The sequence below is a fragment of the Dreissena polymorpha genome, chromosome 10 (assembly GCF_020536995.1).
Source record: "Dreissena polymorpha isolate Duluth1 chromosome 10, UMN_Dpol_1.0, whole genome shotgun sequence".
Classification (NCBI taxonomy): domain Eukaryota; kingdom Metazoa; phylum Mollusca; class Bivalvia; order Myida; family Dreissenidae; genus Dreissena; species Dreissena polymorpha.
This window is the reverse complement of record NC_068364.1, coordinates 67110326-67134308: the sequence shown is the minus strand read 5'-3', so window position 1 is coordinate 67134308 and position 23983 is coordinate 67110326. Positions and strand designations below refer to the sequence as shown.

At 36.0% G+C, this 23983-nt stretch overlaps 2 protein-coding genes across 36 annotated transcripts in view; one reads left to right on the top strand and one right to left on the bottom strand.

Annotated features, from left to right (window-relative positions):
* Positions 1-15552, bottom strand: part of LOC127848916 (acyl-CoA dehydrogenase family member 10-like) — a 53126-nt gene extending 37574 nt beyond the window's left edge. For both annotated transcript variants that reach the window (XM_052381609.1, XM_052381610.1), the window contains exons 1-8: positions 15496-15552; positions 12987-13159; positions 10900-11048; positions 8706-8900; positions 7666-7824; positions 5657-5816; positions 4505-4599; positions 1235-1350 (exon numbers count right to left, since the gene is read on the bottom strand). In XM_052381609.1, coding sequence (XP_052237569.1) covers positions 1235-1350; positions 4505-4599; positions 5657-5816; positions 7666-7824; positions 8706-8900; positions 10900-11048; positions 12987-13159; positions 15496-15503 — 1055 coding nt within the window. In that variant the 5' untranslated portion in view covers positions 15504-15552. The remainder of the gene's footprint in view (positions 1-1234; positions 1351-4504; positions 4600-5656; positions 5817-7665; positions 7825-8705; positions 8901-10899; positions 11049-12986; positions 13160-15495) is intronic.
* The window catches only part of LOC127848917 (integrator complex subunit 9-like), a 41961-nt gene continuing 33471 nt past the window's right edge, over positions 15494-23983 (top strand). The window contains exons 1-4 of one of the 34 annotated variants that reach the window (XM_052381612.1): positions 21124-21183; positions 21256-21327; positions 22264-22335; positions 22408-22479. In XM_052381612.1, the coding sequence (XP_052237572.1) occupies positions 21163-21183; positions 21256-21327; positions 22264-22335; positions 22408-22479 (237 nt within the window). In that variant the 5' untranslated portion in view covers positions 21124-21162. The other 33 variants (XM_052381611.1, XM_052381615.1, XM_052381614.1 and 30 more) reach the window with 33 other exon arrangements.

The window sequence follows — 23983 nt, the reverse complement described above, 5'->3', positions numbered from 1 at the left end:
AAGAATTTCATAAACACACACATAAGCCATTTGTCAGAAGTGTATAATGAACAGTGCATTATGTGACAGCGGTTCCGATTTAATTGTAACAACCAATGGATGAGTGAGTTTAAATTATATTGATTGCAATAGGATACAAAACAATGTTAAATTGCGTCATACTCAATCATGCAAAAAAACGCTTCCCAGGGAATTCCTGAATATCGCACTCAAATGAAAGTGAATTTCTGTTAACAATTACCCTACGTTTCGATGGAACTAATCGTCTTGATAGCTTATTTAATTCCTCTTTGCCTGTTGCGTTTTCAATTGCATTATAGGAAACAATATTTAAATTATTATTGTCTAAAAATAACAATGATTTGAATTAGTATTCTAACTTGTCAAAGCTGTCAATGATTAAAAATATCTATAGCACAAACATGAAACACAAGCTATTTTCGCACCTGTATTGCACCAAACAATAAATAATCAAACATAAACTGTCAAATTCCCCAGTAATGGTTAGTCTCTAATCGATTAAAAGTGAGCCACTATACAATCAGCACATCGGACGCGGCAATATTAGAATGTCAAGAAACGCTCTAGACCAAAATGGAAGAATGGAGAAAAAACGGGAGCCAAGACCCACACGAGTTATATTGGTTTCAGTGTTATAACGGAGCGCGTTATATTGGAGTTACAGTGTAATAATAACAATAATAATAATGAAAAAAATAATAATAAACAAGAGATGTGTTTGTCAGAAACACAATGCATCCTATTGCGCCGCTTTAAAATAAAATTTCAATATATAATTTGGCAGGTTTAGAAAATGTCTCCCTTTTAAAGCTTATTACTTCCCTTGGATTGCATTTTATGACTTTTGACCTTAAAGGATGACCTTGACATTTCACCACTCAAAATGTGCAGTTTCATGAGATACACATGCATGCCAAATATCAAGTTGCTATCTTCAATATTGCAAAAGTTATGGCAAATGTTAAAGTTTTCGGACGGACGCACAGACTGACAGATGGACTGACGGACAGTTCAACTGCTATATGCCACCCTACCGAGGGCATACAAAATTAATATTATTATTTTATTATTTATATCCTTGGATAATTGGAAAGGCATTTGATTTGATTCCATATAACATTGAAATATTTATTTAAATGACATTGGATTGTCACATCCCTGAATGATAATATTGACAACCCATAAAAAAACATGTACATGTTAACATGCTCACCTGTCATCCTCGCAAAGAGCTAACATCTTCGGTACTGGGACCCCGTGACCTTCGACGGCCTTCATTATTTGGTACTCTCTCTCCACGGCATGTGCAGATGGCAGCAACTTGCCTGGCTGCAAGGTCAAGGTCAAAAAGTGCTAACAATTGTACTGCAAATTCAGGCTCAGGTCAAACAGTATGCAGATTGTCAATACTAAATAAACACAAATTCAATTAAATGTGGCTTTAATGGGACTTGTTCTCAGATTGTTGAAATGACAATTTTCCAATTTTTTGTCCCTGATTTCAAAACTGCACAACACATCAGTGAGCTAAATACTGCAAATGACGCTGACTCATACTTAAATACCTTTGAGCCGCGCTCTGAGAAAAAGGGGTTTAATGCATGTGCGTAATGTCTCGTCCCTGATTAGACTGTGCAAACTGCACAGGCTAACCAGGGATAACACTTTCCGCCTAAACGTGATTTTTGCCAACAAGACTTTTTTTAAACGTAAAATATCATAAAAGCGGAAAGTGTCGCCCCTGATTAGCATGTGCCGAATACACAGGCTAATATGGGACGACACTTTACGCACATGCATTGAACCCTCTTTTACACAGAGGAGCCCATTTTCATTAATGAGTAATCATCATTTAAAATGATGAAAATTATAAATTATTATAGAGGCAAAAAGATTAAATTAATTGAAGTGTTTCTCTTATTATTATATGTGACAAGCCAATGAGCACTTATAGAAAGTATAAAATTTAACTAGTAAATTAACAGTTTGGTTATTTAAGTGGTTTAGGCAACAGCCTCTTAAATTAAAGGTCACAAATTCGAGCCCAGGTTGGGTAAACTTTTTTTTGTATTTTCACTTTCTAAAATTCTATTATTGTTGTTATTCTGGCACTTTTTTATTCCTCTGAGAGAAATATACTTAAAACCATTATCCATTTATTTCTGTCCATATATAGTACATCTTAATAATTGATGTATTTTAAATACTAACTTTTACAAAGATTATATTAATCAGCGTTTTTTTTACCATTTCGGAATGGGGCCGGGTCCCTATGAATTGGGAAAAATTGTGGCGTTTTGAATAAAATTGGGAAATTACCGTAAAAGGTTGTGTATAAGGCGCACATTTTTACCCCCAAATTTAATTTTAAAAACTTGATGCGCGTTATGCACAACTACAGCCATGCCAAGACATTTTTTCCCTGTCAGTTACCCAGTTACGGTAACTCGAATCATTCTGTTCCCCATTGTTTTAACTGTAACTATGTTAATAATTGTGTTATATTTACGATCTGAATATAGATGGACAAACGTTATAAAGTTAACATTAAAATTTTCTATCTTTTTCAGGTACATACAGAGCATTGAAATCAAATAAATTTGAAGAAGAAAATGAAAAACAAGGAAGCCATTTTTATTTAAACTTTATTGTTTTTACCCACAATATTATACCCTACTGTACTAGGGTTACAAAATTTATTTGGGGGCACTTGTCGATTTACAATAGTATGTCAGCAAGGTCTTTCCCGATATATTTATTATTATTTTTCTTGCTTTTCAAATGTGTTAATAAAATTGATGTTGTGTTTGTTTACACGTTTTCATACGTCTTGTCAAGATTGGGGTTGTGATAATCGAGCAATATGTGTCATCTGTCCAGTTTTGTGTAGCTGGGCTATTATCAAAACATGCGTACCGGCAAACGACTTCACACCATCATTGTTTGTTTAACGCCGGTAATGTCAGTAATGGTGTTGAGAAATTTGAGTCGTTAAAGTCTCCTGTCAATTATAGACTCTCGAAAAGAAAGCGTGAGATGGGAAATGTAAATAAAATGCGCGGTTGTGAATTAGTCATGTGTGAATAATGCCGTGCCAATACCAATAAAAAATTTCAGTGTCTTAATTATACCAATCACACTAATCGGTCCGCGATGTGTACTCCTCCACGATAAAATCGTGGACAGTTACTTCGGAGACTTATGATGAAAACCTCGATGGTATCCTCGTGGAAATTGTGCATTTCATGCATAATTCATTTTAATCGAAACATTTAGGCGTAATATTATAATAAAAAAAACAACACACAAACAAGTTGTATCTTTATCATTAACGTCTTTAAGATAATTAATTATTGAAAAATAAAATAACACGTGAGATCAGCAATATAAATAAAACGATTTTCAGTGAGCCTACGGTACGGAAATTTTGCCTTAATATTTTTTTGCTTCAAAAACTTTTTTTCCCGATTTTTTTGCTTCAAAAAGTAGATGCGCGTTATACATAAATGCGCGTTATACACAGCGTTTTACGGTAGTGTTGACGTTTTGCTAAAAAATGCTTCAAATTGAGAACAGAAGTGTTTTCAGTATTATTTTTACTAAGGTTGAACTTTTATGGCTGGACAGGAGATGAACAAAATGTTGAAATCTAAAAAAAATAATTTTTTTGGAAAACGTCTTTAATTGGGAAATGTTAGGTCCTATTTAGAAAAATATATACTTTTTTTAATTGAAAATGGTGACAAATAACAGACTCGATTTTTTTAACGAAAAAAACACTGTTAATTATTTCCCCCTTTAACCTTTTCTCACTCAGAAGCAAAGTGAAAATGGCTATGTGCAAACAGCATAAAACCAGAACAGCCTGTGAGTAACTCGCCGTCTTTACAGGTTTTATGCTTGTTTGCTGCTCATCAGAATCTAAGGGTTGGAAATAAAGCCAAAAAAACTTGAATGAAGTCAGAAACATCTTTAATTAAATTTCACTTTTTTAGGGACTACAAATGCATGGAAATACGTTTTTAAATGGTAAAGGGTTAGATTAGTATTCTGGTTAGTCTTGAAGCAGGATGACCCCTAATGACTTTCATATCCAGAGATCAATGTCTGTTCAAAGAGATGATTTTGCTGCTAGTCAGTCGCCATAAATGATTTTGCTGCTAGTCAGTAGCCATAAATGTTTTACAAAACATCCCTGGTTTATGTAAATTTCTACTCTGGTTTATTTTATAAATTGACACATGTGGTTTAAAAAAGCAAAGCTAAGTTTTATAAGCAAAATTTATATCTATACAATTTTTTCTGAACATGCATAGTTCCTCATATTGAATTGCATGTTTCATTGCTGAATACCGGCATGAAAACTCTCTTCCTAATAAACACCAAAAACGCAAGTTGCAACGTGCCTGGGTACATTTACTAAGATAAAAATTGTTATTTATGTTCAGGTTACTCAACACTGCTGAGGTTACACAACACTCACAGGTTTCTTCCTCAGCACCAAGTTCTTGCCAGCATACTTGATAAAGTAGGTCGGGTTTGATTGTCCATGGGAGAAGCAACGCACCACTGGCTCAGCTACAAAAAAAATTAACCACAAGGGCCATATGATTGATGTTTTTGTTCAACAATAATATGAGCCTCCCTCTGTGAAAAAGGGGTTTAATGCATGTTCGTAATGTGTCATCCCAGATTAGCCTGTGAAGTCCGCAGAGGCTAATCAGGGACGACACTATCTGCCTACAATGTATACTCGATTTTTGCTAAGAAAGACTTTCTTAAAACGAAAAATATCATAAAAGCAGGAAAGTGTTGTGCCTGATTAGCCTGTGAGAACTGCACAGGCTAATCTGGAACGACAATTTAGGCACATGCATTTAACCCCCCTTTCAAAGAGCACAACCTATATGTTTTCCCATCAAACAGTTAGCCACAAAAGTGTTGTGGTAAAACAATTTTTTTTAGAACATTTGTTTTATTGTATAATATAACAATCCATTTAGTATACATGTATCATATCTTTTAAAGCTTTTAAATTTATTTTGTTTCTATATGAGTTACAAACAGAGGCATTGTGATTTATTAACAAGAGATGTGTTTGTCAGAAACACAATGCCCCCTATTGCGCCGCTTTGAAATAAAATTTCAATATATCATTTGGCAGGTTTAGTAATTATCTCCCTTTTAAAGCTTATTACTTCTCTTGGATTTGTTTTTTAGACCTGTGACCTTGAAGGACGACCTTGACCTTTCACCACTCAAAATGTGCAGCTTCATGAGATACACATGCATGCCAAATATCAAGTTGCTATCTTCAATATTGCAAAAGTTATCGCAAAACTTTAATCAAGGTTAAGTTTTGGGATACACACAATAAATGAATGAATGACAGACAGACAGACAGGCCAAAAACAACATACCCCTGATCTTTCAATCCGGGCGCATACAAAGTGTAAAACCAGTCACTAGACTTGACACGATATCCCATGATTATCATGTAGCTTGGGCTGCGTGTTAAGGTAACTTGTGAGTTTCTTTTCAAGTTTGGATATTTTTGATAAATGAAATACAAACAGAGGCATTGTAATTCTTAACATGTATATAAACAGTCATGTGACGCAACAAAAAATCTCACCCTTATCGTGTAGCTTGAGCTGGGTGTTAAGGTAACTCGTGAGTTTCACCTTATCGAGTGTCAGTCTTCTAGGAACGGTGGTAGTCCCTGCCATGTAACCCCTCAATGTCAGGCCCAGGTGCCGCTCTAGGTCCACTATGGCCTGGTCTGGGTCCTTAACCTGTGAGTACGAGCGGCGTTATGGGAAAACTGGGCTTAATGCATGTGCCTTATGGGAAAACTGGGCTTAATGCATGTGCCGTTTGGGAAAACTGGACTTAATGCATGTGCGTACAGTTTTGTCCCAGAGTATCAGGGACAACACTTTCTGCCAAAACTGGATCTTAATTAAGAAATGACTTCCTCTAAACGAGCAAAAAATGAAAGCAGAGAGTGTTGTCCCTGATTAGCCTGTGCAGACTGCACAGGGCTTTCTGGGACAACAGTTTTACGCACATGCATTTATGTTCATGAAATTGCCATGTATCCTCGCAAAGTGGGGAAAGTGGGGCCAAGGTACCGCTTAAGAAGCCAACTTAGAAGCAAAGTGAAAATGGCTATGTGCAAACAGCATAAAACCAGAACAGCCTGTGAGTAACTCGAGTAACTCGCAGTCTGTTCAGGTTGTATGCTGTTTGCTGCTCATCAGTACCTAAGGTTTGGAGATAAACTTAAAAACTTGAATCTAGTAAAAAAGGTCTTAAATTAAATATAACTTTCTAAGGGATAACAAATGCGTGAAAAGTGGTAAAGGGTTAACCTTGGCAAATAATCAAGTGTCAATTCACCAAAACATGAAAAGGCCCCTTGAAATAGATTCATATCCCACATTGTGAATGTTCATGAAATTCTTTAACACATGAGTCGTTAAGATTTGTCAGGGTTTATAAACATACAAGTTTAGACAACAGACATAAAAAGTGGACAAACTCAAATTAAAGTAAACAAATTTTAAATTAGTTTTCCAAGCTTTCATATTTATTACCAAACAAGGTTTGCATGGTTTTTATACAACATATATTGACTGAATAGAGTGATTTCTAACCCTTTACCCTTTAGCTACGTATTTTGACTCATTTGTAGTCACTTAGAAGTTACTATATTCAAATTTTAAAGGCTTCATTTCCAACACTTAGATACTGATGAGCAGCAAACAGCATAAAACCTGAACAGACTGTGAGTTACTTGCAGGCTGTTCTGGTTTTATGCTTGTTGCAAAAGCCATTTTCAGTTTGCTTCTGAGTGGGAAAGAGTTAAGTAGCCTTGAAAATCCTAAGTATGCAAGATTATGCAACCTCTTTTCAAAACTTAATGAGAGGCACATGTTCCAAGGCCACCAAAGTAGGCTCCCTTCAATTAAAATTTGGTCATTAAAGATATCTAATTGAAACCCTGAATATATACATGAATTTGTTGTGAAGAGTTGAGTCTTGACTCATGTATATACCATTTAAACAGCTTTGTATGAATATTCGGTGCTTATAAATACTCTGACACTTAGCGTGTTTTTTCTTAACATTAGGGTGTGTACATGTATACACTTAAAGACTTTTCTAACGCAACACTTTTCAAACTTGAATATCTCAGTTGTTAGTTAGTTGCGTGCAAAAAGATAAAACTATACACACCTAACGTGCTTAAGAGTCGTATCGTCACAGATAAATGATTTTATCGTGAGCTTGCCCAGCATGTAGTCAAATCACATTTTAATAATTTACTCAAAATCTTAACTCATAACTGATTTTTAGAAATACAATCTTATTACTTTTATTCAAATACAGATAAAGCGTTGATGAATAAAAAAACTATAATTAAAGTTCACAAGAAGTAGTACAAGAACATAGACAAAAGAAAAGTTTTAATCATTTATAAATACTTTTATGCTCTACACTAAACTGTGACGACACTTATCACATGTGCATTAAGCCCTGTTTTCCCAGAGCAAGGCTCAGACAATGTGACTACTACAGTCAACATTGCATCATTCACACTTTACTACAGTCAAAATTGCATCATTCACACTTTCATACCTTAATAGTATTAATACCGAACTGACTGGCAGCCTTCAAGTTCTCGCCGATGTCGTCCAGGAAGACGCACTGTTGCCCTGGCAACCCTAGTTCCTTGAGCACAGCCTCATAGATCTTAGGATGGGGTTTCCTGTACCCAACCTTGCATGACTCCACAACCTGGCAATGGGGCAGGGGCCACATTTAGAAAGTATCTCACACAAATTTTCAACACTTCATAAGCCAAGAAAGGGACAGGGGCCACATTTAGAAAGCATGCTGCACTTACTGTTAACACTTGTCCACATTGAAAAAGGACTGGGCAAGAAAAAGTATCTTAAATGAAATTTTGAACACTTCACATGGCCACATAAAAAAGTATATTAACAAAGTTGTTAAAACTTTACCACCTTTTTAAGGGACAGGGTTAATGTTGAGTTAATTGTTAACACTTAATTACCTGGGAAAGTGACAGGGCTAGATTATCTTACAGAGATTTCAAAAACTGCAATAGCCTCATTCAGAATGTATTTTACAGTGATTTTAAACACAGCACCACCTGGGGAAGGAGACAAAGGCCACATTGAGAAAGAATCTACAGAAATTTTAACAATTATAAGAAAAGGGTCACAGCCCACATTCAGAGAGAATCTTTAAACAAGACTATTTCCAAGCAATATATGTCCCCTACCGGCTCCACCATTGTCAGATTTTATTTTATTTTTTTATATTTGTTGCAACCAGAATTTTTGACGTAGGAACGTGCATAATCTCCATAGTGCCATCTATCCACGTTTCAAGTTTCATGAAAAAAAATGAAGAACATTAAAAGTTATTGCAGGATCCAAAAAAGTGTGAAAGACTCACATACTCACGGACTGACAGACTGACGGACACACAGAGCGTCAACAGTGAAATGGACAGGGGATACATTCAGACAGCATCTCATAGTGATGTTAATCATTGCACTGCCTAGACGCAAAATACCGATTTAGGCAAAAAACAAGCTCAGCAAAACATTTCAGCACAAAGAAAACATTTAAGCACGACAAGATTCTTACCACATCAAACAGTGTCAGATCAAGAGGTATGAAACTCTCTTGGTCTTTGATGTTGAACCAGTTGTTGGTCAGTAGCGCCGTCTTGAGTCCTTCAGCTCTGACACACTTTATGGCATCGATCATCTGCGGGTAAGGGTTCACGTACGTACGGTTGAACAATGGCATCAGACCGGACATGTCAACTTCCTTTCCCAACTGTGAAAAATAGTGACAGAGTAATTATATACAAAGGTGCATTAGTTTATTTAACCCTTTCCCACTCAGAAGCAAAGAAAATATGGCTATGTGCAAATAGCATAAAACCAGAACAGCCTGCGACTAACTTACAGTCTGTTCAGGTTTTATGCTGTTTGCTGCTCATTGGTGTCTAAGGGTTGGAAATGAAGCCTTAAAAACTTGAATCTAGTAAGAAAGGTCTTAATTAAAGTGATATTATGCCCATCTAACAGTATATGCTATGTTTATAGGTGTCTATCGCAACTGTTTATTTTTTGGTGTTTTCACTTCATATACACTTATATTTGTTAATACAGCATCAATATACTAAAACAGTATCCCGGAAAGAGAAAAATAATGCATTTAAATATCATCCATACTTTCTTTTTGACAACTGATGACAGAAATGATTCAATGTACAATGTGAATCTTAATTTAGTTTTAATGCAGATTTGTTCATAAGACACACGAACACTAACTCGGATCCCAGGGGTTTTTTTGGCCCGATTTTATAGCCGAAATTCGGCTATGTTCCCAATCCCAAAAAGTATACTTTTTTCCCAAAATGTGGCAAAAAATTCCCAATTTCCAAAAAAAAAAAACAAAAAAAATTTTTTTTTTTTTTTTTTTTTTTTTTAGAAAGAAGTCTTATGTGTATTTTATCTCAATTGTAATTCAATTACATCTAACAAAGTATTATATGATTTTTTTTCTTTTAATTTGAATGATTGTAAAGAGTTATATCAAATTTAGTATTTCCCTAATCAGTGGACTTTTCGTGTGGAAAAAAAGGCTAATGAATTTATTTTCCCAATTTCATGAAAATGCCGATAAAATTCCCAATTCCAAAGCCATGGGCTATCTTCCCAAAAAGTGGAAAAAAAAACCTGGATCCTAATAAAAAAGACAGTTCCGCTCGGCTTAGAGGACTGTATAGTCAAGTAAAATATAGAATATAATATGTATTTTTATAAACAACTGGTAATTGCAGCTAATTGGTCAGTCATCACATTTTAACTAACTCTTTTGACCTGTTAATTCTTTTCTGCTCAATTCAACAGTGAAAAATGCCCATAATACCACTTTAAATTTGAGTTTCTAAGGGACTAGAAATGCGTCAAAATGTGTATCTAAGTGGTAAAGTGTTAAGAGTATATGTAGCATCCTTCATACAATCGGACCTGTCCACTTACTTTTCCAACTTGAAATCGAGATTGAGTAATTAGACACAAACATGCATAAGTTTATAACAGTATATGTACCATCCCTCATATAAACGGACATGTCCACTTCCTTTCCTTTCAGTTCTTGAAATAGAGACCGAGTGTGTAATAATAATATATAGATACACATATGCACAAGTTTATTTAAGAGTATATGTATCACCACTCATATAAATAACAGTTTCATACAGTGATTCTAAACTAATTAATAAGAATTGATCGGGGTTTTATCGGCCAAGAATTTTTCCTTTTTTTATCTTACTTTTAGTTACATTATTTATTTGATCTGCATATTTTGAAAACATTTTTATGAAAACTTTTCAATTACGAATTATACATTTGTATCTTGTGGCTCTGAATGGAAACTAAAGGATAAAGTCCAACAGATACAAATGAAAACAATGCCATTAACTATTATAATTTGTGCAGAATGACCAACCAAATGCCCGACAGAGTGATTCCAGAATACCCAAACAAGCTTTTGTTTGAAAGGATATAATTAACAAAACTAAAGTGTTAACAAGATTTAACTATTCCCATATATAGCCATATAAGGAAAAATGCCCCGCCCCTTGGCAGCCATGTTTTTTAAGCAAACGTAAACATTTTCGAACTCCAAAATATCATTGAGACCAATCTTCTGACCAAATTTCATGAAGATTGGTTAACAAATGTGACCTCAGGTGAGCTAAAAAGATAAAACATGTCACTTAAAATAAATCCTGCACTAATCTCAATATCAGAGCAATACAAACCAGTCTTGAGCATTCCACCCCAAACTCTTTTGCGAATTCCTCCATGGAAAGTTTTCCCTCCTCCAGCCTGGTCCAGGCTCCAAAGTGCTTGTCAGAAATGATTGCCTTTCCAATCAGCCCTTCTGGGAGTCCAGACATCTGCTCAAAATCTGTCATAGATGACAACAGATAAGAGTCTGGTTCTGGGGAAACTAGGCTTAACCCTTTACCACTTAGATACGTATTTTGACGTGTTTGTAGTCCCTTAAAAAGTTAAACTTGCCTAAAGACTTTTCTTACTAGATTCAAGTTTTAAAGGCGTCATTTCCAACTCTCAGATACTGATGTGCAGCAAACAGCATAAAATCTGAACACACTGCGGGTTACTCGCAGGCTGTTCTGGTTTTATGCTGTTTTCACATAGCCATTTTAACTTTGCCTCTGAGTTAGTAAGGCTTAACCCATGTGCTTTAAGTGTAATTCCAGATTAGCCTTTGCAGTCCGCACAGACTAACAAGAGACAACACTTTCCGCCTAATCTGGATTTTCTTTAATAATAGACTTTCTTCACTCAAACAAGAGATGTGTTTGTCAGAAACACAATGCCCCCAATTGTGCCGCTTTGAAGCCATGTATTTGAACTTTGACCTTAAAGGATCACCTTGACCTTTCACCACTCAAAATGTGCAGCTCCATGAGATACACATGCATGCCAAATATCAATTTGCTATCTTCAATATTGCAAAAGTAATTGCAAAAGTTTAACCAAGGTTAAAGTTTTGAAGCCATATATTTGACCTTTGACCTTAAAGGATGACCTTCACCTTTAACCACTCAAAAAGTGCAGCTCCGTGTGATACACATGCATGCCAAATATCAAGTTGCTTTCTTCAATATTGCAAAAGTTATTGCAAAAGTTTAACCTGAAGGTTAAAATTTTGAGACAGTATGACAGACAGACAGGCCAAAAACAATATACCCCGGATCATTCGATCCGGGGGCATAAAACTAAATAAAAGCAGAAAGTGTTGCCGTTTCAAGAAAGTCTCTTCTAAGCAAAAATCAAGTCTATGCCCAAAGTGTCGTCTCTGATTAGCCTGCACACTGTGCGCACATAAATTGAGCTCAGTTTTCCCAGAACAAGGCTCACTTAATTTTGTGTAAATAAAATTCTAGCAAAATAATTACCAACATGAACAATGTTACAATGGTGAAAAAAAGTTAAACAAGACAAGTGTTCCGGTCGGAGACAGTCGGAGACATATGCCCCCCCCCCCCCAACATGACCTTGGACCTAGTGACCTGAAAAGCAATAGGGGTCATCTGCCAGTCATGATCAATGTACCTATGTAGTTTCATGATCCTAGGCCTAAGCGTTATTGAGTGATCATCCGGAAACCATTTGGTGGAAGGACCGACAGACGGACCGACCGGGGGGCATAAAATATTACACCAATGGGTTGTGTTTTGAATATGCTGCTCCAAAGAAAATTTGAGTTTAAGGTGGTGCAATAGCTATGGTGCTCACCTAGCAACCGAGACATTTCAGGTTTGATCCATCATGAAGGTGCATCCTTAAGATTTCCTAACACCGTCCGAGTATTAGTTTTTCCCAGGACACAGATTTCTCAAAAAGCATTCAACTTTTGATGAAACCAAGCACATATAAATAGATCTAAACTAATGTGGTTAACTTGTGTCAGTCTAGAAACTCCAGGGCTAGTATTCACCAAACAATTCTTAAACTCGAGTCTAAGAATTACGAACATTCTTAAAATTGGGATTTTCAATACCAAGAATCGTTTTAATTTTTTTAATTTTAAGTAACACTTGGCTTTTACCTCATCTATATAAATCATTCTCAATGTAGAACCTTTTTTAATGACATTATTACAGGTGGTAGCCAGTACATATATTCAAACGCTTACTGTATGTTTCTTGGTTCTAAGCCTATTTCTCATTCTTAAGTTTAAGAATGTGTTGGTAAATATAAAGGGCCCTAGTCATTTCCTCGTGCAGACTCAGACACAAAAGTACCTAACAGACTGTGCAATACACACACACAATCGCACAAACTGTGAAATACACACACTCTCCCATGCACATACTTTTGAAAAGAATCAGTGGGGACGGCAGGACGACCCCTCCCATATCAAATATCACAGCCTGTGTCTTGTGTCTCTCTGTGGCTGATGTGCCCATGAACATTGGTCGCCCAGCCGACCTCCAGTGCATGTGTTGCCATGATAACATCTTTTGTAGGCATCCAGTTCGGAACATGCTGAGAATTAAAAAAATCATTGTAGTGCTAATCATATTGTGTTTTTTCTTTCATCAATATTTTGTATATGTTTTGTCATTTTATAGCCTCTTTTTCTTTATAATATTTTGTTATTTGAAAATCCACACTCAAAGGAGTTACTTTTACAGCACAGCCAACCTTGTTGCAATACCGGTAATCCAACTCCCAGCTATTGACCTTCTGGGTCACTGGAAGTTTCAACTGGTAAAGGCTTTTTTAATGTAAACTCGCCGCTTGGCGGCGCTTTATTAGGTAATATGAGCAACATAAACTATGGTCAATGATAACAGTAATTGTGTTTGTTACTATATATATGTATTAGGTTGATTGAAAACAATTTTGTACACATACATGAGACATATTATTTTACATGGTAAAAGCATTATCATTAAAAACTTTGAGCTGTTCTTATGTACTCAGAAAAGCTCAAAGCATTCAAGAAGAAGTACCTGCCAACCTACTCCTAAATATAGGGGTTTTTTGTGTGACGTCACAAGAGGGGTTTTCCGTTACTGAAAATAGATTGGCCGTCAACTTCTCGATCGCGGCCTATTATATTGTATCAGAGTAAAGGTTGTCGGAAGACTTAATACTTACAATTTTCACAAAACAAAACTATAAATACCCGTATTTTTTTTTAAGTAAGACTTTAATAAATGATATTTCAAAAATTATAAAACATATAATAATTTAAATATTATTATAAGTGGTGTGGATGCGATAGTGTTATTTTTCATCAGAGATTGAAATTAAGTGTAAGGGGTGTATTGAATCAGTCATAAAACAAAGCCCTTAAATAGCTCAATAAATTTCAATTTTGAAATGCAGTTTTAATTTTCTTTTACAACGAATGATTTTCGTTTCGTTTACATTGAATGAAAAAATTCATAATTTAAGCATTCCAATTGAAAAAACACCTGCATATTTTGCAAATTGAACTGTCTTTGCATGTACATGTAAATTGAAAACCCTTCTCTAGTGATAATGAGCGATACAAATCTAGCATTTTATGATACCATAAATCTACACATTTAAGTTATTTTCCGCAAGTATTTTATATCCGTATATAATGACCAAATGCGATTGCTTGTTTTCATGATGATGTTTCGAACACTGCTGCAGTAATGCACGATCTTTACACATTATAGCAGAGTTTACATTTGCAGGTACCCGTTAAATACGTTAATTGTGTAGCAATAAATTTGTAAAATATTTTAAATGTTTAGCTATTAAACACTTTATTGTTATGTTTAAACTGGCTAATATGTATAATTAATAGTTCCTAGCTGTTAATCCATTTCGGACAAATGTCTATTTTTTAAATATGTTCAAATATTTTATTAAAGCAACTGTTAAGTTTTTGACTTAATATGCTAAGAGATGACATGGAGGTATCATCAATTGTGTTTAATGACCAGACACATGTGGTTTATGCAGAGACCCCATACAGAGTCATACAAGTATAGGTCCCTGGGTTTATTACACTGTTTTCTTAGTAATTGTCTGGACAGTATCGGATCATATCGAGATAATCGGTTTGTGATAAACAAAGGAGCAATTAAACACTGGGTTAAAAATGCTGAAACAAAGAGTGTCAAAACTGGTGTGAACAATTAAATAAAAGCATTTACATTTATCAAGAGGATTTATTTAATCTGTAACAAGGTAAGTTTTTACAGACAAATAGGTTCAAATCAGTTTCTATATGTTGATTACATAAATTCAATCAATTTATTGTTTGTTTTCATCCTTATTTGTGTTCGTTCATTGGATTCAATTTAATCTGAAATAATTTCAAGTTCTGAGTATTTTTTGTTCTTCAAAAGGGTCGCGAATATGATTGTAACCTTATCACGATGCGGTTCATCACATGCAAACAATAGCAGAATGGCCGCAGTTTTGACGGCCAAAATTTTAGCATGCGCAAACATGACGTCATTATCGGAATCCCCAAAACCTCCTATATCGAGCTTACAACTATAATTATTTGGACTACAGCCAACAAAACGTGTTTCCATACTATAAAAACAACCGTAATGCATTGCTATAATGCTTTTCAATGTGTAAAATATATTGAAAGATTATGTCATGATAACATTTCATTAAAAATCTTAGTAAATATAACATCAATATCAATTCAAATTGCTGGTCAATAATGTAATGGCTTAAGAAAAAAAGGTTCATAGCGAAAATGCAAATTGATTCCGTCATTTTTACAATTAGATTTAATGGTAAAACTTAAAACGTGCATCGGAAATCTAAATTAATGTATGACAATGCATAACACATGAAATAATTCAATAAATGTTGTTTACTTCAACATTAATGTTTTGCAGTTTGTTTTCTGTGTCGGTGTAAAAAATACTTATGTCGTAACAATCAAAATTAAAATGGCTGCGCCTATCTTCTAAAGTTTAATTTGTGAGTTCATTCGCCGGCAACGAACATCTGTTTTCGAATTCATAATGAAATTGGTACGGTTTCCACATTGTCATATGTTTTTTTTTTATATAATTGCATATGTTGTCATATTTACTTATTAGCGGACAAATCATAAAAAGGTCAGACTCATTAGTCTAGATAGTCTAATTAACTGAGATGCTTACGTTAAGGAGACTTATGCGCTGGAATGACTCAGCAGCCGATGACCATTTCTGTGGCGGAAACTAGATAGTTTAAGTTGTTTAACTTTCAGAGCTCCAGATAAGGGTCGTATTTTCGTAATTACGAATTATTTTCAAGTCCGTTACGTATTTATTTTAAAATCTTGTCGTACCATTAAGAATTACAAAATCAAGTTACGAATATTATTTTTACATCGGTTCGTATCGATTTTTATTGAGTTCTTTTCGCGTATTAAAGATCTTTGCGGTGCTTATATAGAATGCTTATCGGGTTTGTTTAACAAAGCGCATTTTTTTCCAATAAAAGCGGCGTATACAGTATATCTGTCAAAAAACAATGGCAGCGCCCAGAGAGCGTCCTAAAAAACTGCAAAGCGTCCAAAAACACGCTTTTAACATATTGTACGCAAAGTGAGCCGAAGTTAAATGTTTAGAAAAACATTATAGAAAAGATCTTATACGATGTTGTATGTTCAGTTGCCGACACAGTCGGAAAAGCTAACAAAAACGCGACACGACGAGTCCAAACTTAAACACAAAAAAAAACATTGAACGAGTGGAAGGGACAAGTCCTGTGGCTAATCGTTGAAAAGATTAAAGGGGAGACCCGTTTTAAATGTGAAATATGTAAAAATTCATCTAAGGCATGCAATCTAAACACAGTTTGGGCATATGAAGGTATTGGGAAAATAAAATTGTATAATACTGAAAAGACACTGTTGAACTCGTATAAATAAAGTTGCTAGTATGTTTATTTTGATTTTTTTTGCATGAAAATAACCATTATTATTTATTTTTAGGTCATTTAGAAAAAATAAGAATTATTTTCCAGAACTTAGTAGTAACGTTAAGAATAAAATTTCAGAGTTAAGAATTCTTTTTGAAAATCTGGTAGTAATTTAAGAATTTCACAAAACCTTATCTGGAGCTCTGACTTTATTTGTGATTTTTTCTTTGGACATCCAGCAAACCACAATTTAAACTTCTGCATCATTTACTACGTCTACCTGTATGCTGCAATTATTTCTTTTTGTTTACAAATGTTAAATGCTTAAGGTTCATGGGAGGGATAAAATTCATTAAAACTTTGATTTGGTTTATCTTCATTCAATGTGGTACAATATGGTCAAACTATATATCATTTTAAAGGTAAAGACGGATAGAATAACATAAACACATTTTTGACATTCAATATTTTTTTGCTTTATTCATATTTTTGTTTAAAACCAATACGTTTGTACACTAATTTACAAAATCTCAATCTTAAGTTACGAAGGATATGCACTACCGTAAGTTGAATAAATACAAAGCTATATACATATACAAGGTCAAGTTAGCAACATTTCACAGAAAATTATTGTCAGAAAACAACAAATGAGTTATTATTCAACTGCATTTTTTGGATAATTTTCCTAAACAAAATTCTAAAAATAACTAAACTGAACTACTTTTTAAAAATCCAGGTATGGTGGATAATAAGAGTCACCATTCTATCTCAAGGGCTTAACAATTTTGCTGTAACCAAATGGAAAATTGTAAACCATCTCAAATTGAAAGAAATCGCAGACGACATATAAAATTGTAAATAAATATAAAGAAATAGGTTTGGCTGGGTAGAAATCATTGTGATAAAAGGAGATATTGCTCATCAATAACAAGATTTTATGAGTTTTGTGCAGGCATCTCTAGAAATCATAGTTTTATATAGAAATACACAGCTTGGTATCATAGTTTTTTCTTTCTTCCTTCCTGAACAACTACTGTCCTTGTACCGTTTTGAATAATGTGTTCCTTTTGGCAAACCAAATCTTTTTATACATTTGTATATCGATTCCTTCTACCCATTTTGAAAGCGTGGCACTCGCTGTGCTCTGTAGAAAAAACGTGCATTACAAATCGGTCGAAATCACGTGAAGTAGTAAGAAAACCTGGTATGTGTATACACATACCTGAGAAAACACATCATTATTTTGACAGTTGGGCGCGACTAGTAAAACAACTGTTAACATTAATCAGGAAGAGATTGCGCTTAATAACAGAAATGATCACACAGAGATATAATCACTTACCCCATTTCAAATATTTTCCAGCTGAAAATTTTCCCCCACACATCTTTTTTTAGTGTATTTGTTTTGTTTTTCTGGAGCCGAAGTGCATCTCACATAAAATCCATCTGACTTCCGTTGTTTTCACTTTCGTTATTAAAAACTTCGTTTAAAAGAATTATTTTTACATTTAGGTTGTTGACGCGAATTATTATTATATATTATCAATAAAATAGTATACCGTGATGAATTAAACGGAGTTTCGTATCGATCTTTCTGTCAGTCTGTAAGCGTACTATTTTGTGCGCAATATTACAAGTACATGTGATTCGACAACAATTGTAAACATTGGCGAAATGCTTCTTACAAAGTTATTTTTTTGGAGTGTTTATGAGGTCTGATCATGCAGTTTGCACACATCAACGGAAAGATTACAATCCAATGCATTTGTCATCTTCAACCGTTTGGAATGTCAATTAGGCGATGAGTGAGTTTTTACCGTTTGGAATGTCAATTAGGCGATGAGTGAGTTTTTAGCATGTTTCTTTCAATTTTATTAATCTAAAAATGGCTGCCCCCATCGTCATGAAATGACATGTGTTGGAGTTTTGATATTTCTAGATATGTAAAAAAAAAATACTATTTAAGCGTAACTTGCCCTCATCAATGTCGATATTATTAACTAGTTATATAATTTTCCGCCAAAATACGTTGAATAAACATCTTTCAGATTTTTGAAAATAATGTCTATTTTTGTGTTAAAATCGCTTTGTATTTTGATTGATTTTGTCGATGGTATGAGATTTTGCTGCACAAAATTGGTAGCAGTTTGAAGGAAAACCACCCTATTAAGCAAATATGTAAACATTTTCAATGTGGCACTCTTCGTTTAGTCCAATTTGAGTTCAATGCTAGGGGTCCCACATTTTTCAAACTGAAGCTTTTACATGAACCTTAAACAAAATTAGACCAGAATGTGTTTATATGGAATCTTTTTAACTGTTTAAAATGACACCTTTCCTCTGAGTACTCACTGTTAGGTCCCATGGAGGTTAAAATCTAGAGTCTTTCGATAATCATGTTTAAATTCATATATGTCACGGCTGTAAATCACTTGCGCCACATCTTTTTGTAGATGTATTTAAATACCAGTTACCGGTAATAATACTTATGAGGAGGCACTAAGGACAATAAGTTTGTAACAATTATGTGCATGTTATGTGCTTATATGAATGTATATTAATCTAATCATCAATTGATTGTATGAATGCTTTCAGTGCTGCCTGTCCAACAATCCCAGTAAGCCATGCCTAGTGCTGACATTCAAAGGGGTGACCTTGATGTTGGACTGTGGCCTTGACCTCACGCAGCTCGTCAACTTCCTGCCCCTGCCCCTGGTGACCGGCTGGAAGTGGAACAAGCTGCCTGACTGGATTCTTGCTGCAGAGAAGTTTGGCAAGCAGGGAGAGGAATTGGTGAGGTTGCAGTATGTTTAAATGAGGAAATTGTGATGCTGTAAATAAGACAATAACATTGGGCTGATATGGGCTTCATGCGCGTTGGTGGTCTTATGAGCATGGTTGGTGAAATCTCAATTGATTATTCTTGTTTCTTGGAAAACTTAATAAAAAATCTAGTTTTCTGTTCGAAGTGAACTTGTCCCATAAAAGGAAATGTTTGTATGAATTTAACAGCGATGACAAATGATTCTAAGAGCTTGCTTTATTCTTGCCTGCAGTATGGCTGTATATCAGTTTATTTAAATTTTGATAAATAATGTTATTATAATTACAATAAACTCACCATCAGAAACAACTCTTTAAGCTTCAGTTTTATACCTTGACATTTTGTTTATTTTACGTTAAAATATACTTCCAAAATCATTTAAATGTGCTTCAAAAAACAATCTGCAGCTTTTGTTGGTTTCTGTTGGCGTTAATGTTGCTCGATTGGTAATTGTTGGCTCAGGTATTACTTGAAAGTACCCTTGTACTACTTTTACTACTCTGTACCACTTGTACAGAAAATATACTGAACATACCCAGCAAATATTAAACTGTACCTGAGTTTTATCCCCCCCCCCAAATCCAATGTCTTAAAACGCGCCACCAAATACCAAAATCAAAGTTTTTTTGTACACAAACATGCTTTTTTGAGAATGAGTTTTGAATAATGACATAACTATGAAGAAAATTAATTTTAAAGAATGAGCTCAAAACGACCAATTAAGCTTTAGTATTCCCAAGTATGTTATAGTATATTTTCCATACCCGGGGTACATTGTAGTATACTTAAGAGTACCTGGGGTACTTTTAAGTGCTACCAAGCTGACAATGACCAATTGAGTGTTATTGACTCAAATTGGAGCATGTTTTTGTATTGCACTAGAATTATTCCAAGTAAATTACTGTTAAGCTTTCAGGTACTTAATTACCATATGAGCAAACATATTTTAGACCAAAATGAAATTAAAGATCATTGTTATTGGCAATAAACTTTCCAAGTAAAAGACAGAAAAAAATCTACGGTATTTAAAGAATTGACACAAAGTGCACACCTGTTAAACAGGAAAGAGCAATAATACCATGTCAATTTTTTAATCATGGCTGAAATATCTGCAAGCTGCAAGCTGCAAGCGAAACCACGTCTTCTCAGAGAATGGCTCATGCATTGTATGTTTATGTTTCAGAGTCATGAACTGAAGGAATGCAGTGGACGAGTGTTTGTCAATGGAGTGATGGAACTGGCTCCACCTGAGGTAAGTCATGAACTGAAGGAATGCAGTGGACGAGTGTTTGTCAATGGAGTGATGGAACTGGCTCCACCTGAGGTAAGTCATGAACTGAAGGAATGCAGTGGACGAGTGTTTGTCAATGGAGTGATGGAACTGGCTCCACCTGAGGTAAGTCATGAACTGAAGGAATGCAGTGGACGAGTGTTTGTCAATGGAGTGATGGAACTGGCTCCACCTGAGGTAAGTCATGAACTGAAGGAATGCAGTGGACAAGTGTTTGTCAATGGAGTGATGGAACTGGCTCCACCTGAGGTAAGTCATGAACTGAAGGAATGCAGTGGACGAGTGTTTGTCAATGGAGTGATGGAGCTGGCTCCACCTGAGGTAAGTCATGAACTGAAGGAATGCAGTGGACAAGTGTTTGTCAATGGAGTGATGGAACTGGTTCCACCTGAGGTAAGTCATGAACTGAAGGAATGCAGTGGACAAGTGTTTGTCATTGGAGTGATGGAACTGGCTCCACCTGAAGTAAGTCATGAACTGAAGGAATGCAGTGGACGAGTGTTTGTCATTGGAGTGATGGAACTGGCTCCACCTGAGGTAAGTCATGAACTGAAGGAATGTAGTGGACGAGTGTTTGTCATTGGAGTGATGGAACTGGCTCCACCTGAGGTAAGTCATGAACTGAAGGAATGCAGTGGACGAGTGTTTGTCATTGGAGTGATGGAACTGGCTCCACCTGAGGTAAGTCATGAACTGAAGGAATGCAGTGGACAAGTGTTTGTCAATGGAGTGATGGAACTGGCTCCACCTGAGGTAAGTCATGAACTGAAGGAATGCAGTGGACGAGTGTTTGTCAATGGAGTGATGGAACTGGCTCCACCTGAGGTAAGTCATGAACTGAAGGAATGCAGTGGACGAGTGTTTGTCAATGGAGTGATGGAACTGGCTCCACCTGAGGTAAGTCATGAACTGAAGGAATGCAGTGGACGAGTGTTTGTCAATGGAGTGATGGAACTGGCTCCACCTGAGGTAAGTCATGAACTGAAGGAATGCAGTGGACGAGTGTTTGTCAATGGAGTGATGGAACTGGCTCCACCTGAGGTAAGTCATGAACTGAAGGAATGCAGTGGACGAGTGTTTGTCAATGGAGTGATGGAACTGGCTCCACCTGAGGTAAGTCATGAACTGAAGGAATGAAGTGGACGAGTGTTTGTCATTGGAGTGATGGAACTGGCTCCACCTGAGGTAAGTCATGAACTGAATGAATGCAGTGGATGAGTGTTTGTCATTGGAGTGATGGAACTGGCTCCACCTGAGGTAAGTCATGAACTGAAGGAATGCAGTGGACGAATGTTTGTCATTGGAGTGATGGAACTGGCTCCACCTGAGGTAAGTCATGAACTGAAGGAATGCAGTGGACGAGTGTTTGTCAATGGAGTGATGGAACTGGCTCCACCTGAGGTAAGTCATGAACTGAAGGAATGCAGTGGACGAGTGTTTGTCAATGGAGTGATGGAACTGGCTCCACCTGAGGTAAGTCATGAACTGAAGGAATGCAGTGGACGAGTGTTTGTCAATGGAGTGATGGAGCTGGCTCCACCTGAGGTAAGTCATGAACTGAAGGAATGCAGTGGACAAGTGTTTGTCAATGGAGTGATGGAACTGGCTCCACCTGAGGTAAGTCATGAACTGAAGGAATGCAGTGGACGAGTGTTTGTCATTGGAGTGATGGAACTGGCTCCACCTGAGGTAAGTCATGAACTGAAGGAATGTAGTGGACGAGTGTTTGTCATTGGAGTGATGGAACTGGCTCCACCTGAGGTAAGTCATGAACTGAAGGAATGCAGTGGACGAGTGTTTGTCATTGGAGTGATGGAACTGGCTCCACCTGAGGTAAGTCATGAACTGAAGGAATGAAGTGGATGAGTGTTTGTCAATGGAGTGATGGAACTGGCTCCACCTGAGGTAAGTCATGAACTGAAGGAATGCAGCGGACGAGTGTTTGTCAATGGAGTTATGGAACTGGCCCCACCTGAGGTAAGTCATGAACTGAAGGAATGCATTGGACGAGTGTTTGTCAATGGAGTGTTGGAACTGGCTCCACCTGAGGTAAGTCATGAACTGAAGGAATGCATTGGACGAGTGTTTGTCAATGGAGTGATGGAACTGGCTCCACCTGAGGTAAGTCATGAACTGAAGGAATGAAGTGGACGAGTGTTTGTCAATGGAGTGATGGAACTGGCCCCACCTGAGGTAAGTCATGAACTGAAGGAATGCATTGGACGAGTGTTTGTCAATGGAGTGATGGAACTGGCTCCACTTGGGGTAAGTCATGAACTGAAGGAATGCAGTGGACGAGTGTTTTTTTAATGGAGTGATGGAACTGGCTCCACCTGAGGTAAGTCATGAACTGAAGGAATGCAGTGGAGGAGTGTTTGTCAATGGAGTGATGGAACTGGCTCCACCTGAGGTAAGTCATGAACTGAAGGAATGCAGTGGACGAGTGTTTGTCAATGGAGTGATGGAGCTGGCTCCACCTGAGGTTAGTCAAGAACTGAAGGAATGCAGCGGACGAGTGTTTGTCAATGGAGTGATGGAACTTGCCCCACCTTAGGTTAGTAATGAACTGAAGGAATGCAGTGGACAAGTGTTTGTCATTGGAGTGATGGAACTGGCTCCACCTGAGGTTCTTTGCGTATTAAATAACCACCACTCTGGGTAGACTGGGCTTAAGACATGAGTTTTAAGTGTCATCTCAGATTAGCCTGTGCAGTCTACACAGGCTAATCAGGAATGGCACTTTCTGCTTCTATGGAATTTTTGTCTACAGGAGATCAAAAATTTCAGGGGCCATTCTATGTTATGTATGCTTTGGAAGTATGTATATTTGTCGTACCAACTTGTATAATCTAAAATAATGCATTCATTGTATTAGTAATTAAACCAGAATTTATTAACAGACAATCACATTCCAGCCAGAATTTACAATATTTATTATTTTATAAGCAAAAAAACAAATTGGATTTCGCTAAGAAAATTAATCTGAAAATGTTACATTACATATGTACAACTTAAGATGGGATTTCTCATACAAGCTTAGATAACATCTCGCTTAATTAATTTGTTAATATTGGCCAGCAGCCAATTTTATAAATCTGGATAACTCTTATCCGGCGGATAACTTTTGGTTATCTTCAATTTAAGGATATCTTTTTTGGTTATAAAATGTATAATTCAAACAGATATCCGAGAATTGCACGTTTTTTTTTAAGGTTTAGCCAAGGTATTTGACTTCAGTTATCTTTATCTAAATAAAGGTGATGTTTTGGATTGGCTTAAGTTATCCATATTTATACAATTGGCTTCTGGACCTCATATCTGAGTATTGTGGGTTTTA